The sequence below is a fragment of the Mycteria americana genome, chromosome 14 (assembly GCF_035582795.1).
Source record: "Mycteria americana isolate JAX WOST 10 ecotype Jacksonville Zoo and Gardens chromosome 14, USCA_MyAme_1.0, whole genome shotgun sequence".
Taxonomy (NCBI): Eukaryota; Metazoa; Chordata; class Aves; order Ciconiiformes; family Ciconiidae; genus Mycteria; species Mycteria americana.
In genome coordinates, this window is record NC_134378.1 from 954,994 (window position 1) to 973,617 (window position 18,624).

The 18,624-nt window shown below is 49.1% G+C and overlaps 2 protein-coding genes across 14 annotated transcripts in view; one reads left to right on the forward strand and one right to left on the reverse strand.

The window, feature by feature from the left end:
* Positions 1-7,669, forward strand: part of PHF20 (PHD finger protein 20) — a 76,630-nt gene extending 68,961 nt beyond the window's left edge. For 7 of the 13 annotated variants that reach the window (XM_075517548.1, XM_075517543.1, XM_075517539.1 and 4 more), the window contains 3 exons: positions 1,156-1,555; positions 2,988-3,171; positions 4,844-7,669. In XM_075517548.1, coding sequence (XP_075373663.1) covers positions 1,156-1,555; positions 2,988-3,171; positions 4,844-4,986 — 727 coding nt within the window. In that variant the 3' untranslated portion in view covers positions 4,987-7,669. The remainder of the gene's footprint in view (positions 1-1,155; positions 1,556-2,987; positions 3,172-4,843) is intronic. The other 6 variants (XM_075517541.1, XM_075517542.1, XM_075517549.1 and 3 more) reach the window with 1 other exon arrangement.
* Positions 7,670-11,924: 4,255 nt separating this feature from the next.
* Positions 11,925-14,899, reverse strand: SLA2 (Src like adaptor 2). Its single transcript, XM_075517480.1, has 7 exons — positions 14,872-14,899; positions 14,656-14,755; positions 14,431-14,517; positions 14,019-14,122; positions 13,183-13,332; positions 12,886-13,012; positions 11,925-12,782 (listed from the first exon to the last, which is right to left on the reverse strand). The coding sequence occupies exons 1-7, from the start codon at positions 14,897-14,899 to the stop codon at positions 12,629-12,631; spliced, it is 750 nt and encodes a 249-aa protein (XP_075373595.1). The 3' UTR covers positions 11,925-12,628.
* Positions 14,900-18,624: the final 3,725 nt, after the last annotated feature.

Below are 18,624 nucleotides of genomic sequence, written 5' to 3' on the forward strand. Positions count from 1 at the left end.
GCTGTAGAACGGATTAGAAAGCAGTTACTTTGGAAGTAAAATGGTCATGTTTTGTTGAGTGGTTTGGCTAACAGCTGGAAAAGCTGGATCAGCTTAATGGAGTAATTTCATCTGCCTTTGTTTGCAAGGAAGCACAGAATGGGGTTTTGGGGCAGACCCCCTCCTTTCCATGCAGCTGAATGCAGGTGCTTTAGGGTCAGGATTTGCTTCTGCTGCATTCTTGCAGCCTGTAGCAGATAAGCTGCCTGCCCGCCCTTTGAAGATAAGCAGATTGGTTCTGCTTTGCTCTCCTTTTTACTGCTGTTTTAATGCCTGACAGACATGTGGAAGAACAGTACCAGGTACAAATGCTCACTTGACATTTTTGTTTGTTTGTTATATCTGTGTAAGAATCTGACACCTATAGTTGTCCCTGCTGCTGGAATAAATAATGTATTAGTCAATTTGAAAACAATTAAAATAAGAATTTTTATAAGAAGCAGGTGGGGGGACTATGGCATGTTGGTGTACCAGGCTGTAGAGTTTGCTCAGCATCTTGGGATTTAAAGGAAATAATAAACCACCACCACCCCAAGTCCCCAGTTGTTGTTGTTATTAGAGGGTTATAAAAGATCAGTGGATTGAATTTTAAGGTTTATTTTGGGGAACTACAGGCTAAAGTTTGATACTGAGTGGTTTGAGGGGGTCTTTTCATTTTACTGGTGTTTAAAATTGTTAAAATCTTAGTTTAGCTTCAGTGTACTTGACTTACTTGTTTAAAATACTAAAAATATCCCAGTGAAAATGAGTTTATGCTGTTAATAAATTGCAAATATTGAAGCAAAATGCTCCTTCAAGGGCAACATTGGTGAAAAGTTGTATGTATCTATTTGAAACTTGTTCTTCATTTTTTTTCTTAATGCCAACACTTGGCTTGTATACCATGTTATAGAGATGGAAAATAGTGAACCTAACAACATTGTAGGAAGATAGGCAATTGAGGTCAGTGAAATTACATTATTTCAGAATATTTGGGTATTTTTTACTGATTACGATGACTAAAGAATATAGTAGTTCAACTATTCTTACTTAATTTCTTTATGTAATAGGATAGTTTGTTCAGTCACCTTGAAGTTTAAATTTGGTGGGTGGTTTTTTTTTTTTATGTTTGAACAGAAATAAGGAACATCCTGACCTAAAGCTTTGGTGCCATCCATGGAAGCACATTACAGTGGATGAAAAAATTCATACAAAACACATCATTCACATTGAGGAAAACTGTTGCAAAGAAGAGATGGCAAGTTATAGAACTTGGAATGGGACAGTTGAGAAACCCTCAACCATTCCTTCTGTGGAGGAATCTTACATTACAAGTGAACACTGTTACCAGAAGCCTCGGGCCTACTACCCTGCGATAGAGCAGAGATTGGTTGTGGAAACAAGAGGTTCAGCCATGGATGATGGAGTAAATAGAATAAGGGAAAATGGGGATGATGCTCTGTCAGAGAGATTTGGCTGGAATCTGGACCGAGAAATATGCAAGATGGAAAATGAATCCAAACACAGTTACTCTAAGGTATTTGTATTAAAATAACCCTCTCTGCATGGAGGATGTGTTTGCCTGGCAAAGTGCAAAACTCAACCCTTTTTAGTAGTATTTAGTTTGTTTATTTGTGTTTAGTTTTTTCCTATACTGTTAAATTTAAGTTGCCAATACGAGTTAAAATGATAGGCATGACCAGCTCCTCCATTTCAAAATAATAATTAAAAAAAAAAATCTAGGTTGAAGAGGACCTTAGATCATCTGCACAGTCTGTGGAACATGCATTATGGTCCACTGGCAGTTCATTGCTTCTTACCTTTGTGTGTTAAATGTAAAAATGAATGGGATAGAGAACAGGGCAAGCATGTATGATACTACCAAATACACTGGTGTTCCAGCTTTTAGTTATTTGCATCTTGTTCCCATGTTTCTTTTAATAGTTACATTAACTAAATTGATTCCAGCTTCTTCAGGCACCATTTCATGGTGGGGAAAAAAAAGTAGCCTGAACTGATTTTTAAGAATGATCCCATTGAACAGTCCTGTGTCTTCTTCCTACTGGAGAACTCTAGTTTTATCTTTTCAACTCTTGGTTCTCGTTTTCAGCTTTTATAAGGTCTATCAGAGGCCTTTTGTTCTACACCCCAATGCAAAAATTTTGCTTTCATTAGTTAGTGCCAAGTCATATGAAATACAGCCTGACAAATGTTAGAAAGCCTCTGGGAAATCCTGACCTCCCTTTTTTTAGACTAAAAGGTTGTTTAGGTTTTATTTCATGTATGTGTAAGCTGTAATTTATGTTCTTTCTGACTTCTCTATCAAATCAGTTGAGATTGCTTTGTGTTTCCCAGAAAGGCATGTATTTCAGTTCTTCACTCTTTTAGGAGCCTTTTTCTAAAACCTGTCATATTTCAGCTGAGTGATGAAAAAAAGTAGGGGAGTAGAATCAACACTGACAGTGTAGTCAAGTCTTATAAGTGGTGGTAATGTGTTTTTTCTCTAGCTGCTTCGATGAAAGTTTTAGTAGAATTGAGATTAGATTCCTTCAGAAGAAATCCCTTCTCACTGCAAACTCATTTGCTCTTTAGTTGATTACTGTCATGTTAAAAATGGCTTTAATATGTTTCCTAGGATGCACAGATTAAGTGCAGTATCTTCCAGCTGGAAGTTGGCAGGGAGCTAGCTACGTGTATATGTGTTATCTTTTGAAAATCAGATGCTTGTGAAGTGCAAAGAGTAGGTCTTAGCAAAATACCTATAAAAGCATGTCTGTATTTCAATCCTCTTGCCCAAATTGCCTTAATATTTGTGTATGATGTTAACTTCAGTTTTACTCTTTGTGTCTTTATCCTCCACTAGCCTAAGATTAGTTGAGCAATTATCTCGGTAACTGTAAGGACCCAGACAGTCTGGCTTACCAATTCTATTTCACTGTAATGAATATTAATGTATGTATTTCTGCTAGGTAAGAGAGTCTGTCTCTAAGAAAGTCGCTCCAGAGGAAGCCATTGAAATGAAATTGCTGGAAAAAGACAAAGAAGGAGTTGTGAACTCGCAGCTGCAGTGGCAGCTTAATCTTTTAGCTCATGTGGAATCTCTGCAAGATGAAGTCATACACAGAATGGATTTCATTGAGAAGGAGCTAGATGGTAGGTAACATTTTTCTGTTTAAAAAAATAACTGTATTTAACTGAACTACCTGTTCAAAACATGTTAATTTCAATTTTACTTCTGCAGACGTACAAAGAGGTGAGTGTTACTTTGTCAGATTTACTGCATTTACTAATAGAAAATAGACATGCTGCTGATGTTGGGGGGGGGTGCATTTTAAAACAAAGATCAAATTAAAACTGAGCAGAATTTTATAGGAAAAGTTCCAGTTAGATCACCTCTAAATACTTGCACCAGATGAGGTAGTTGGAATATCTTCCATGTCTTTTTGCTTTCAGGTTTTTGTCATTTTCCATAGCGCTTCTGTGTATCTGAACTTCCCTTTTGTTCTTCAGGAGCTTGCTGGCTGTTTCAGCCTATTCTAGGTGGCCTCTTTGGTGCACAAGGCTCTTATCTTTTCCTGTCTCTTCCAAATTCTTTACTTAAATGTCTCTTGAAATTTGTTTTCCTAGTAATGGAAAACTTCTAAACCCTTTATGTGTTACATTAAACGATCAAGGATAGTTCTTTTTCTTAACAACTTTAAGTCTGACCATTGGTTGTATAGTGGTTACAGCACCAGCTTTTCTTGCAAGGGTATTGGGAATCTAACCTTTGCCAAAGTAAGAGTCCTCTCTTTTGTAGTTTGGTGAGGTACTGAAAAGTTGAACAACTAAAGGAATATTTGAGGTAATGAAGATCAATCAGGCCTGTAATCATAATGCCTATTTCATAAATTATATCAGGTTTTTTATCTACTGCTGAGCTGGAGGGCTGCTCAGAGCATTGCTACTCTGGTCAGGAATTTTCTTATTTCAAGGCTGGATGTGTCAATAGTTGGGCAATGCCCACTAGTTCTTCAGATAGTTCAGACAGTTCTTCAGCCCTTAACCTAAGGGCAGTATCTGCTGATATTGCCCTTAGGTTAAACTAGCCTGTAATCCAGTTAGTGGCAATGGCCACTGCTGCTTCTCTTGGTAGATGTATTCTGTCTTCAAGGTTTCAGTCTTGTTCCACGATACTGCCCTGTCCCCTGAACTCATCGTAGTTCAATGTGACCACCTTTCTCATGGTCATATTACATTGTCACCTGAGTTGTCTTTGGTCAGTAGTATGTCTGGTTCTTGTTTCCTGCTGAGAAGCTTTAGAGCAGGAATTTATTTTTCTTCGTGCAGTAGCCTGCTGTTTGTGCTTTTGGATTTCATCCCCATTTTCTGTTACCCAGTTCTTTCTGTCTTGGCCAATTGTATTCTGTATTGACGACAAACTTCTTTCATTAGCATAATCCTATCCTTTTAGGATCTTCATTGAAAATACTGTGTAGTTGCATCTAATGCTAATCTTAAAGGTATTCTGATGGTATAAACTTCCTGTACCGCAGTGTCCTTGCTCTGGGATTGATACAGATCAGAGGAAGTTTAGCACCAGTTCTCACAATATCTAGTCCTGAGTGTTTTCCTTCCCTGCTTTTTTCTAGGAACACTTGCTTTTTTTCTGCAAAGATTGGTGTGAGGAGCCTGGTTTTCTGATTTCTCAAATACCACGTGTTAAAAATATTGCCCACTGCTCTCTCAAGATGCACAAAAGAATTTAAAGAATCCCTGGTTTGTGACTTAAGGTGGTCTGTTTTGCTGAGAACTGGAATAGTGACAGTTTTGTTTTTCTTTGCAGTTTTGGAGAGTTGGCTGGATTATACAGGAGAGCTGGAACCACCAGAACCGCTAGCTCGACTTCCACAACTCAAACATTGTATAAAGCAGCTTATAACGGACCTAGGCAAAGTGCAACAGATTGCACTTTGCTGCTCAACGTGAGACTAGAAAATGTTGGAGACTGTTACTGAGTGCGAAGTTGGAGCATCTGATGTGAACAGCTCTGTATATTTAAATGAAATGAGCATGCTGGTTGCATGTGATGCAGATTGACTTCAGGGATTTGTGAAGAAGTGCTGTTCAAAGAACAGCAAAAAGGTTATTTTATCTCATCGTCATTTTGGGTTTATTAGGCAATTAAAACAATATGGAAGAGGTCATACTGTTGTCTTCAGAGGTTGGGTGTTGGTTGATAAATTATACTTAAATTTTCACTCCTTACAAGTTGTTTATTGAAACGGTAGACTTTTTCACAATTAAATTGACTAAAAATTGTGCCACCGAAGAACAGAGTTCTAAGAGCCAAAAATGTTTAGTTGACAGAGGTTGTAAATAACTTCGCATAGTTTAAGTGACTTGTGTCATGTTTTATTCCTTCTGGTTTTTGCATAATAGCACACAGTATTTAATCATTAGGAAATGTTATAACAGTTTTCAGACTTAGTAAGTATGAATGTCCAGCTCTTAACTATAAACTGTTACGTGGAGGTTTGCAAGTAACAGTGGCCTAAACCCGACTTCTATTACGTTAAATAATGTAGCAGAAGGTCACAGGTGGATTGCACTTATTTTCAGAATAAATGATTGTTTTCCATGTTTATCCTGTCACTATCACATGAATTGGTACCGAGGAAACCCATGAACGTTGCGTTTGTGTGCGTTCTTAAGCTCTTTAAGTATGGCCATACTGTGCCTCCTGAAGCAGTGCTAGTGGGACACCCTTGTTGCGGCAGTATGAAATACCGCCATGAAAAGACTGGAGATATGCTCAGAGTTCCAAACTTCAACAAGGTCTGTAATGGACGTTATGTAGTTTTCTACCCATTTGTTAATAATTGCCATTCCGGTTATATTTTGAAGTGTAGACTTTTTTCAATACTCTGAACGTGTTCATTGTAAAGACTTAATCTATGAATGTGTGGTTTTGGGAATCAGTTTATTTTATATTTGTGTAAATAAAGCCTCAAGATCTATGCATGAGGTACTGTCCTCGCAGACAGTGAGTTGGGTTATTATCTTAAATGGTGTATGTTCACAAAGTCCCTTTTTATACCTTAAGTTTTAATTTTCTGGTTTGTATTACTTTGTGAGAGCAAGGTGAAAATGCTGCTTATGTTCAAGTCACATTATACAGTACCTTTTGAAACGTTGGTGTATTGTAAGTATTTGAGACGTTAAAAGTCTTTCAGCTGCAGATCATAGCTCCATAAGTAATGGCTGTGACTTTAGTTTTCCTTCCCAAACGTTGCTGAGTTAAGTTCACTGTGGAAAACGGTAAGCTGGTTTTGCAGTGAGGGGGTGTCCTTAAAAAGCTGGATTTGTTACCTTGATTTTATTGTGTGTGATAATACCACCAAAGGGTAAAATTTAAGCACAGTTGTAATTGAAAGGCCCATAACTGTACAAATTACTAATTTTGGATACGAATCTGTAATGTTTGTATACTGCAAAGAATAATTTAAACTTGAAATATCCAATATTATTGTAGGAGTTAACAGTATCTACACAGTGAATATTTTATTTCCTTCAGAAAACAAAATAATTAAGCTACTCTAGGTAGTAAGGCTTCTGTGCCAAGATTCATTTCAGGGAATAATTTGTCTCACAGTTTTATAGTACTAGTTGGTATATAGTAATACAACATATGTACAGCAGAAAAATAAACTTACTTTTCTGTAACGCAATTGGAGTAAAGCTTACATGATACTTAAGAATCACTTTGCCTCTCTGAAGATGAGACCAATGCTTATACCTTGTCTCATTCCTGTTAGTGACACCTGAATTCATGTATACTGTGTAGCTCTAGAACAGGCGGCAGTAACCAGACAACCAGAACAGCGTCAGAAGGAGCACCCCAGACAATGTGAAGGTTTTGGGGTTTTTTCAGGTGAGCTCGACCAGAAGGGTGTTCCCTGGTTGAAACCTGTAAAGCAAGCACTCCGACTGGCTGTCTCTCAAGAAGAACATAGCTGTGTTGTTAACAAGTCATCTGTGCTTACAGTTTGAGGGCCTGAAAGCAGTTAAATTCCTGAGCAGACTTTTCACTCCAGAGTGGAACTTCTTCCCAAGCAACTGTTCTTGGTGTGTTCATTGTATGTTTTTACTTTGCCAGTTTATTTTTGCTCAGGGCAGTAAGTAAGATTTGGAAGAAAAGGCGGTTCTGATGGGTGAATCAAACGGCAAATACTGGAGAATTGTTTTCCTTTAGTAGAGCTAGGAAAGCCCTTGCAGATAAAGACTGAAAATATTTATTTAAAATAGAGTAGCATTTCTCATGTTCAGGAAAGATTCTTTATTGTGCTCTGCCTGGATTCATTGTTGTCCCTGTTATTGCAAGTTTCCACATTGTTATTTCTTAGTTCTGGACCAACTGTTCGGTCTGGCAGGTCACTTTTTTTATTTCTTTAAATCACTGGTAAGTGAATGCAACGTGGAGCCTTGATGAAATGAGCAAACATTGCACTGTGGATACATAAGTATATTTGTCTTTGTTTATGCACTATTAGAACCGAGGGCGCTGTATATAGAATTTTGCTTTGGAGCAATATTTGCAAAACTTGAAAACTTCTGTATCTTGGTGTTTGGAATAAATAAATAGGTTTTTGTTGGTTAAGTCTTAGTAAAGTCTTTGTTTCAATTAATGATTATTCAATAAAATAATTTTGGACTTTTTTCTTCACATAGTTTCTTCACATAGAAATGCAGGTACTGTAGTGTGACAGGAATATAGATTGTAACTGTTCCTAAAGTATGGAAATTATTGTTTTCCAGATCTGTCTCATATAAATATTCTTAATAGGTGAACTGTTATGTATTGGTTTATGTTGGATATTGTTTTAGCGAGGAGCTCATACATTTTATTCCCAAATCCTAATACATTACATATATTAGGACCTACCAGAATTTTTGTTCCTATTTTGACAAATAGTCTCCCAGGGCTGCTGCTGAGCACTTGGCAGCGTCTGTGACAGAGGGGCAGCTGGCTCATCCCGCTGCCAATTCATTTCACAAAAGATTTGTGTTGTGGGTAGGAAGCTGCTCTAACCAGAACAGCGCAGCACTGTAGCATCTGGAAGTGTGTGTATGAGACTTCTGCGCTGGGAGACAAGTGTGAAGGCAGGATGCAGAGTGCAGAGATCTGAAGGCGTAGCTTCCCTGAACAGTTCCTAAGACCAGGTGAATTAGGACAAGTGCTGTCAGCTGTACAGTGCAAACTGCATAGAGAAAAATAGTAATTTCTAGACAATTTTCAGGTGGAAATGTCTTTTGCCCATGTAGCAGTGGGCTAGCAGTTGAGTTTCAGGTAGGTTTGGGAGGGTTGGGCTGGAAGGGAACAACATGTCAGTGCTGCACCTGTGACGTTCTCCTGAAAGCTGCTGTCGTACTTCTGAGCAGCAGCAGCAAGCTTGGTGTAGAAGCTGCGTGTTTACTGTGTAAGGGAGTGCTGCTTTAGCATTAATGCAAAGGAAAGAGCTTTTGATGTATTTGAACAATCCATACAGAGAAAATGCATAGGCACAGGGAGGCCTTCAGATGCATTTGTGGTTCCATCTCTTCCCCTCTCAGTTTTCCCAGTAGGAGAAAAACAAGTTTATTCCTGTGCCCTAACAAATCGCCCTTCCTAATTTTGTTCTCAAAACAAGATTCCTGTAAAACTCTTGGAATTTTTAAGGCAAAAGGCGGCATCATTCTGCTAGAGCCCGGCTTGTGAAGCCTGGAGAAACTTCTGCCACTAGTGGCAGATCCAGGCATGTGTTCCATGGTTCAATGAAATCATGTAGGTTTTGCTGATCACTTAAATGTCAAAATCAGGTTTTGAAGGCATGATCTGAATTTGAAATAACTTACTGAAACATGTGCTGTGGCTAGCCATGTTTCTGGGAATGTGTGCCCTCTGGTCTGAGCTTGTCCAAGCTCCCTATTTTACTTGCTTGATCCTAAGATTCTTGTCGGGGCAGACTCTCACATCAGGAGGCAGTTGCTAAGCCATCTGTCAGCCTTCATGTGGGCAGATTCACCTTGAAGTTCCTCAGCCTAAGAAATCTGACACAACTGTTCTAATAGTCTTGCTGTTGTTTGCCCAGAATATCATCTCTTCTAATTACGTGATTTACTGTTGGTCATTGTCCTCACTGTGGATCTTGTTCATGCTCGGTTTGATGCTCGAGTACCATCCCTGCTGCTGCAGCACTGACGTTTCATCAGATTGTGAAAGTGGTCCTGACTGATGATACTTGGTCTGGTTTTTGCAATGGTGGTGTTGAGCACCTCAAGGTATTACAGTTGTTTAGAAGAGTATTTCATATCTTTGTCCTAATCCTTCAGTCTTTGCATAGCAACTCTCTTGTGAAGGGAAAAAACTACATACAGCTCTTGTCTGGTTAATAGCTGCTACAGCTAACCAAAAAAAGTCCATGTTCAAATAGGCAGGTAGTTAAAAACAAAATACCATGGGTTTTTTTCCTATTGGACATACATGCAGACCACAAAACTGAGAACAAAATAACAAAAAAACTGGAATTCATCATATTGTGCCTGCAGGGTGTTTCTGCTGGTGGTGCTTGTGTGCCATCGAGGTGTTTGGTCAGCAAAGGCTGAATGATGCCACAGAGTTGTCGTGGTTAACGTTCCACAGCAAGTTTTTAAGGATGGTATGGGCCCTGTTTCCCATCGTTGAGGGCCATTGGGGCATTGGGCTCAGGAGGAGGAGAAGAGGAGTTGTGTGCACCTCCTGAGCGTTCAGCCTGTGCTGGTTTTAAGTTATGCAGATTGAGTACATACACTGTTGCAAGGGCCACCAAGGGAAGGACCTGCTCATGAAGTGGTGGGTTTCTGTACCCTTGTGTGTCAATTGGGAGTACTGGTTTGCTGAATGCCATGCTGAATCTAGGCTCCAGAAATGGCTGTCCCCTCCCTGTCCCCTCTGAATAGAGGTCCAAAGCTACTGGAGATACTTTGGCTATTTTGCAGCTTGTCCAAATACCTTCAGAAGTCCCTTTGATCCCAGCAAATGCTTGGTGGCTGCTCTTGTGAAAGAAATGCTCAGACAGTTTGGTTCCGGGTGGGTGAGGGGGCAGAGCATAGGCTTGTATGGCAAGGTTGCCCATCTGGATGTCACTATGTACTTGTCACTTCAGAGAAAGTCGGTGACAAAGCTCTCGGGAGGTCAGTGCTGCCCACTTCTGGCTGAAGCGCCCGCAGCTCTGCAAAGCCCAGTGTGCCCCAACACATGGCAGAGAGCATCCGAGAAGCTCCTCTTCCACAGAGCGTCCTGGGCACTTGGAGCACCTCTGGTGAGGACAGCCGGCAGCCCCTGTCCCTGCTGGGTCTCCACAGCCACCCACCCTGGGATGGCTGAGGCAGCTGGCAGGTCCTTTGCTGCTCTGGCACGGGTGGGTCTCCTCAGGGCTTGTTCTGTCCCTTCACAGCCTTCGGTGTCCCAGTCCTGCGCTGTCTGCGCCTGCAGCCCTTGCCTCTCTCCTCTGACCTCCCCTGTCAGAGGGAGGACAGATGGGAGGAGGTGTTGGGACCTGCTCTCTGCCTCTTCCAGCTGTTGGCATCTGGCTTTGTGCCTGTGATGTTAACTGGGGGCTGCAGTGTTTAACAGTGGGAGGCAGGGAGGGGGAACAGCAGCACCCCAGGCTGGGCACCCTGGGATCCCCCCCAGCACCCTCTGCTGCCCAGGGGGCTGTGGCCCAGGGTGCCACAGCCCTGCTGTTGGAGGCTTGTGAAGATGTTTCTCGGCATGAGTGAAGCGTGCCCAGAGAAAGGAGCTTTTGGGGCTGGGGAGGGAGCTGCTGTGGGGCTGGGAAGGAGGAGGGCTCAGAAGCTGCTGGCATTGGGAAAGGATTCAGATAGGCTTTCCAACCAGGTATTTCCTATCTTACCAGTCACCAGGATACAAATAGCAGAGAAGTGGTTTCTTGACTGTGGCTGCCTCCAGCCTGAGGTAGAACCACCGCTGTGGTGTAAAACACCCAAGAACCTGGATCCAGCTTGGAAGTGGAGGAAGGAGGCCCAAGAGCCAGTGTGGGTTAATGGCAAAAATAAAGGAAGCAAAACCCTCTGGTTTTGCCTCGGGGGCCCCAGGGATGACAGCAGTGGGCTCGGCTGGCTGTGGGGCAAGGTCAAGGCTGAGGGATAAACCCTGACCTGTGTCCTGTGCTGAAAAGACACCTGGGCTCAAGGCTGATGGCTGAGCAGCTGTGTAAAGCTCGGGGCTGCTGCATGGAAGGAAATGAGAAAGCGATGGTGGGGTTGCAACAGCAAGCTTGTCAGACATGAAAATGAAGAGGAGATTGAAGCATGTCAGAAGCAGGAAACCTGCAGATAAGGGGGTGTCCTGCCGCACCAGCCTCTGGGCATAGAGCGAAGGAAGGAAGGAAGGGATGTCGCCAAGCAACAACATTGCTTCTGCACCGGTTCTCACCGCAGAGGAAGCTTCAGGAGCTTTCCCCAGGCTGTGCTTTGCTGATAAGGGCCTGTTGAAAGCGAAGGCTCAGGTGTGTTGCTGTTCTGAGGCATTTCTGCCACCTCTAGCCTAGGGGCGTAGCTTAGATCGGGGTTGGACACCAGTATTTGCGTTCTGCCTTTTTGGATCATTGAGTCCTGGCATGGACCCATTTCTTTCTCGATTGCTTCTAGAACAGCAGTTGTGATGTTTAAAACATTTTTAAACCTTTAGGGCTCATTAATTTGCCATAAGTGAGGTGGCTGAGGATCAGACCTGGTTGGGGAAAGCTGGTGGCAGGGCTGGGGGCGATGGCTGTGGCAGGAGCAAAAACCCCCAGGCTGCGGTGGGTGGAAACCTGCCCCACAGTTGCAGCTGGCGGTTCACGATTTATTCACAAACCCTCAACTGTGAATGAGATGCCCTTTAATTAAGATATTATAAATGGTTATTGCTGCATGTCCAGCAGGATCCTGTTTTATGGACCTTAAACCCAGTACAATCCATGTGTTAAATCAGCTACTTCGGGTGCAGTAAGAGGCTGATTTCCTGCTGGCTGCTGCTCTGCTGCTCCCAACAAGCAGAGGGGTGAGTTATGGGTGGGTGAGAGCACAAGGGGCTGTGGCTGCCGCTCGCAGGCCCGGTCCTGCACGGCTTTTTTGGGGTAGGGTACCCCAAAAAAGTTTGTGCATGAGTATGAGGGGTCTGATGGGGTTGGGCTGTTCCCCCACCGGGGCCAGGCTTCGGCTTGTTGAACATTTGCATCCCATTTCCCTGCAGCTGTGGGAGCACAGATGTGGCGGGGCCCCGTTGCAGCCTGCGGGACAGGCAGAGCTCCTTCTATGTACAGCTTCTGCCTTCTCCTCCCGTGGGTACTGGGTGATGCTCGGGTTGGTCAAACATCACATCCCAAAGCACCCGGCTTTGGGGAGAATGGGCTCTTGAGCAGCCCCTTCCTCCAGCATTGGTGGCTGCCCGTCCCCACCTTGGTCTCAGCTGTCCCCTGTCCAGGCTAATGGCCCCGGGGTGCCTGGCTCCCATGGCATCAAGGAGTGATCATGGCTGAAACCAGGTGAATGCTGTAACAAGGGCCAGGTGTCCACTGTGGGGCTGTGGCCAAGTGGGTCCCTGCCCTCAGCTGCTCTTTGCCCCCTTCCCCGTGGGGCTCTCCTTGAGGGCGGCCGTCTCTGTCAGGAGGAGGTAGGAGCTGATGGCTTCCCGCAGGCCCAGGCTGATGGGAGAGTCCTCCTCCTCTGGTGGGGCCGGGGCCTCCGAGAACAGGAGGGAGCTGTGGGAGGGTGGATGGGGTGCTCAGTGGGCAGCCCCCAGACCCCTGGGTGTCCGGCATGGGTGATGAGGGGAGCCCCAGCCCCTTCCCCGGCTGTTCCTACCTGTCGATCTTGTCCCAGTTGAGTGATGGCTTCCTCACAACAGCGGGCATGGCGGGGACCGGGGCCACCCTCACCCCTTCCATGGAACAGGGCTCCCTGAGGGGGCAGCACAGCCCCTCTCCGAACTCTGGGTGGGGAGCCAGCAGCATCAGCAGGGTGACCCCACCTGCACCCCAACCCTGGGGGCACCTACACAGGTGGGGGACAGGCTGCCACCTTTCCCCCTCCCTCTCTGCAGGGCACAGGGCATCCCCCCCACACACAGATGGGGGTGCCGGGGGGCTGGCAGGGCATTACCCGAGTAGTGGTCCACCAGGTCGTGCAGGCTGGGGAAGGTGAGCCGGGGCGAGATGTAGAGCCAGCCGTTCTCCAGGCGGTGGATGCGGTAGTGTGTCACCGAGTCCCAGGAGGCGCGCTCACTGCGGCGCACCGACAGTGAGTAGCAGCCTGCCGGGATGAGGGGCACGTGGCCGGGCTACTGTGGGCACCCACGCTGCTCAGCCCTGCTGCCCTGCGCTCTCCCACATCAGGGATTTTATCACCCTATGGGGACGGCTGGCAGTACCCTTCTCCCTGTGGGGCTGCATGGGGGAGGGGGGAGTGCTGGGACATGGGATGACCTCGGGCAGCTGCCTGCCATGTCTCACGTGCCCTCAGCATCAGGTGCTGTGGCTCTGTGCCCGAGTCTCCACTTTCAGGGGCCGTGCGTGGATGGGCCATCCCCAGCCCCACGGCCCGCTCAGTGCCTGGCAGCTGCGGGGCTATGCAGCACCATGCCGGTGCATCAGCTGCGTGCACTGGGTCACCCAGCAGGATCTCCTCACGGGGTCCCCTCGGCGCCTCGTCGTGATGGGTGCCCCGTTTCATTTCAGAGGCTGAGCCTTTTTGCTTCTCTGCTTAACCAAAAGCTGCAGGAAGCCTCCTGGTGGTTTTGTTCTTTTGAGGCCCCGTGGCAGAGGCCCAGCACGAAGGGGGGAGCAGTGGCGCCAGGAAACCGCTGCGTGGGGCAGGCTGTTGCCACCAGGTGCAAGCGATGGAGCATCAGCCCCACTGGGGCCCCACTCACACCCTTGGCACCCCAGTGGGGATGGCCGGGAGGGGGTACAGGAGACGGCTCTCCCAGGGGCTCTCACCTCGTCTGGTCTGGCTCTCCCGTATCAGGAAGGACCCGCTGCAGTTGCCTGGCCGGAGCAGCAGCTCCTCTGCCTTCTGCCGGCTGACGCCCTCGTACAGCCACCTGCGCAGGCAGCGGGCACTGGCAGAGCCCCTCCTGGCTGCGCAGGGACACCCAGCGCCCCAGGGCCTGTCCTGCCCCAGCCGGGGTGGAGGGGACAGCTTGGGGTGCAGCAGCGCATGTCCTGGGGACACCCTGGCATGCCATGCTGCCTCCCCAAGCCCCAGCGCTGCTCCACAGCCCAGGGAGAGAAATGGGGCAGGACGTCCCAGCATGGTGGCTGGCGTTTGGCCTCGGGGTTGGCCAGGCTCTCTGCAGTGGGGCTATGTCCCCTGGGGCCCACCCTGGGACGGACCCTTCCCAGCATTTACCTGTGCCTGACCTTGGCCACACAGCTGCTGGGGACGTGGCACTCCTTGCCGGAGACCTCAGACGCCACCAGCCACCACTCCCCGTCCCTGCAGGGAAGGGGGACAAGCCATCCTGAGGCGCCGAGGCTGCTGTGTACAGGGACGGGACCCCCAGGATGGGTGCCACCATCATGGCCCCACGGGCTGCACACTGGTTGGGAGTGACTGCTCAGTGAGGGGACTTACTCAGAGAGGACACGGAGCTGCTCCCCCATCCTCAGGATAGCGGCCGCCCCCGTGCCGGAGGGGAAGTCGCAGAGGGCCAGGGCCAGGAAGGCACTGGGGGCTGCAGGGAAGGTGAGTGGGCTCAGACCTCCCCCGGCACCACCCAGCCCCAGCTGGGGCGGGAGGCCTGTGCACACTGGGGAATGCTGGCCAAGCTGGCAGCTGCCAGGTGCCTACCTGCCTGCATGGGCAGTGGGGGCTGCATGGTGTCGGCAACCGCTGGCAGGACGCTGAGCGGCTTCTTCCGGCTGGGCAGGCTCCCCATCCCTTGGGTTCAGCACGCACCCCTGGCCCCCAGCCTCGGCTGCTGCCAGCTGGGAGGGAAGGAGAGGCTCAGGCCCGGCGCCAGCAGCACCGTGGGCCCTGGGCAGAGGGGTTGGCCCCCAGCGGGGCCACGAGCCCTGCAGCACGGCCGTGTCAGGATGCAGGCTCGTGGGTCGCAGTCACCCGCTGTGCCCCAGGGCAGGGCATCGCCGCAGGGTGATGCCAGTGCGGCGGCTCCCGAGAAAGGCAGGGCTCTGCGCTGGGGCTGAGCTGGCGGGCAGCTCCCCAGGGAGCCCGTCGAGGAAACCAGCCCCCCGCCCCGGAGGGTGTCAGGGGACTCATGGCCACAGCTGGGGTGAGCTGGGGACCCTCTCCATCCACGTCACCATGGTGGGCAGCAACTGGCCGTGCTCACCCTCTGGATGCTGTCATCCCAGTGGGTCAGGCACCACAACCCACCCCTCCACCCCCCACCCTGGGCTGAGCCCCCCCAGACCCGCTGCTGCCCCAGACCCTCTGTGGGGGGGGCGAACCCCACTTACCTGTCTCTCGCTGCTGTCACCATTGTGCTGGAGCCGCCAGGGCCAGGCAGGTATTGGCCGGGCTCTTCCCCGCCGGGTGCTGCTCCAGCATGGTGGGTCCACAGGCCACCCAGGTTGTGCGGGGGGGTCCTTCTGGCAGGGTGGGGCTCCCTTGCAATGGGTCAACCCCCGCCCTTGCAGGACCCACTTGGTTCGCCCTCGTCCCTCTGCTCTAGGGCTGGGTGTTTTCAGGTGCCAGAGCTGGGGCTGCTCCTGGCAGTGCTGCCGGTGAGGGGTGCGAGGCGCTGGAGCTGGTGCTGTGGGCTGCCGCTGTTTCCTGTGACGTGTGCGTGCACCGGAGCGGGGTTTTTTGCTTTTCACTCAGCCAACAGGTTGCTCAGCTGTGCCCCTTGGGGGGCCTTGGCACAGGGCACAAGGCCTAAGAAAAATCCCTCAGGGCACTCAAGGCACTATGGATTTGGGGAGGGTTAAGAGGGAGGGATGGGCGGCACGTGCGAGTGGGAGCAGACTTGGGGAGTTGAAGCTGGACAAGTGCTGTCTCCAGCCAGGACAAACCATGGGGGGGTCCCAGGGCGCCGCTGCCCAGAGCTGTTCCCCGCAGCACCAGGGCCACGCGCTGGTGTGGAGGGTGGGATGCTCCATGGCCATTGCGGGTGCCTCCCCACGCTGCCGAGCCCAGTGCCTGGCCGGGTTATGTGTGGGAGCAGCCACAGCCCCAGCTTCACATCTGTCCCAGCCCCATTCTCAGTCCCAGACCCAGCCCTACACTCCCATCCTCATCCAGCACCAGCCACCACCCAGCCAAGTGCCAGCAGCTGCCGCCCTGGCGTGGGCAGTCCCTCTGCCCATTTCCCAAAAAAAATACGTGTGGCTATTCCACTTCTCAAAGCAAACATTTGGCACAGCCAACCAGGCTCAGGGCAGGACCCTCTGATGCCCACCCCGAGAAAGACCTCATATGTGCTCTCAGCAGCTTCTGTCCTGCCGTCCTGGGCTGGGACTGGCCATGCCGTGCTGGTGCTCACGCCCGGCTGTGCAGCACCGTCCCCTTGCTGTGTCCCTGCCGCGGGGCTGGCTGCTCGGCAGCCTCCTGCCCCAGGCACGCTGCTGCAGCTGAACATCCTGCTGCTATTTCTGCTGTGACCTTGAAAGTTTCTGGTCAATCAATTTTCACCACCGTGACGGTGTGAAATGCACATGAAAAAGAGCTTTTATGAAAGCAGCCACCCACTGGGGCCTCACGCCGCTCCTGGGGTTCAGGGCCCCCTCCCCAAGCCTGCTGTGAGCTCGGACACTGCTCGCTTGCAAGGGGTTGATTATTTCTGGGAGAAGATGCATTTGTTCCTGGAACTGGTGGTGAAATCCCGCTGGGGTCCCTGGGGTTGTAAGGGACGACCCTTGGTGTGCCATGACTTGTCCCAAATGTGGCTCAGCCCCCCCCAGCTCTGTGCTGCCCAGCACCTTCCTGGATTAGTGCTGGTGACTAAAATGGGGTGTCCCAGTCATCCCCTCCCCAACCTGGACAGTGGGGCTGGGCAAAGGGGCTTTATCTTTTATCGCATGCATGGGAAGGCGGCACACAGGACTAGCAAAAGCATAATCAATGGGTTTCTCTGGCCACAGGATGTCCATCCATCCGTGTCCCCCTCCCCCCCTCCCCCCTGGTCCCCTGTCCCCCCCTTGCCGGGCAGCCCCATGCCACAAGCAGGCAGGGACAGCAGTAACATACTGGCTTATGCCCCTCTGATCCAACGGAGAGGGACAAGGCTCCAAGCAAAGCGAGCCACAGCACCCATCCCTGCAGGTTGTTTCAGGAGTTAAGATCAAACAATGGAGGTTTTGGGGGGAAGGAGCCCCTGAGGTCCCAAGTCCTGCTTCATCCTCGGGGTGTGACTGACACCAGCTATACCAGCTTGGCTGTGGCTCCATCTTGAAAACCCTCCAAGGATGGACATCCCTCCCGATTGCTCATCCCACAGCTGCACCACCCTCTTGCCTTAAAAACAAGGAAAAATGCCAGTATCAGTTCTGAGGCTCCCAAACCAAAATTTTTGGCTGTTATTCCTCGCAACCGCCAGGCACCACCAAGAAGAGTTTGACTCCATCACTTTTCACCAAGGAGCACGTCCAGTTGTGAGTGCACAGTGTGCTCCAGCCCAGGCAGGGGCTGCCCGCTGGGTCAGCAGCGCGAAGCTGCCTTCTCGCAAAGACTGCGGTTTTCTGGGTAAGGTGCAGCACCTTCCAGCACAAGAGGCACTGCAGCCGAGCAGCCGCCTGGCAGAAACCTCAGCCCATGGCTGTGAGAAGTGTTTTTCCGCCAGTGACCCAGTGAAACCTTCAGCAGAGCTGAGCTCAGCCAGACAGCCTGTGCTGCTGGAGAAAAGCGTGCACACTTTTACTGACACAAAGATTTGGGAGCTTGGGCTGCGAGTGCCTCTGAATGAGCTCGTCCCAAGGTTTTGAGCAATCGGGAGCTCATTCCTAAGGGTGTGGGAGAGCTGGAAAGCGCCGGCTCCGTCCACCTGCCCACCCCCGGCTAAGTGGTGGCCAAGTCTGGTGCCAAGTCCATCCAGAAGAAAGAGGTCTTGGACACACTCCAGTATTTCACAGGGACTGACTCTACCCTCAGTGCTGCCCCTCGAGCTGTGGCAATGCAGAACCGTGTCCCCAGCCGGTGGCTGTCCTGCTCACAGCCCGGCAGCTAGCAGGACCAGCACCAGTGTGGTTCGGGATCACAGCCCAGGGAAACCTGTCCCAAGCTCAAGCTCCTCTCCTGGATTTGGTTGGCATTGCTCTTAGCACCCAAAGAAACATTTTGTCCTTTATTAAACTCATTTCTCAACTTGTATTTAGCTTTGATTTTTGTATTATTTAGCTTTGATTTTTGTATTTTTACCAGGAAAAGCATGTGCTTATGTGAAAACAGGTTTACCTTTTCCAGTTATTTTGGGGTAATAAAATACATGACAACCATCACTACCAATTTCGCCTATGAACCACCATGGCAACAAAACTCTCTTCTTAATCACCCCCCTTTTAAATTGGTAAAGTCTCATCTATTTACTCTGCTGGGTTCCTTGTCGACGGGCAGCCTGTAGCTCTGAGCTCTCCTGCTCCACATCAT

What these genes read in the sequence shown, in the direction of transcription:
- SLA2 (XM_075517480.1), bottom strand. Translation starts at nt 14,899, where the DNA reads ATGCAGCCCCCACTGCCCATGCAGGCAG. An exon ending in CCCACTGCCCATGCAGGCAG is followed by an intron (nt 14,756 to 14,871) that starts GTAGGCACCTGG and finishes CCTTCCCTGCAG; the next exon opens with CCCCCAGTGCCTTCCTGGCC. An exon ending in CCTGGTGGACCACTACTCGG is followed by an intron (nt 13,013 to 13,182) that starts GTAATGCCCTGC and finishes CTCCCCACCCAG; the next exon opens with AGTTCGGAGAGGGGCTGTGC.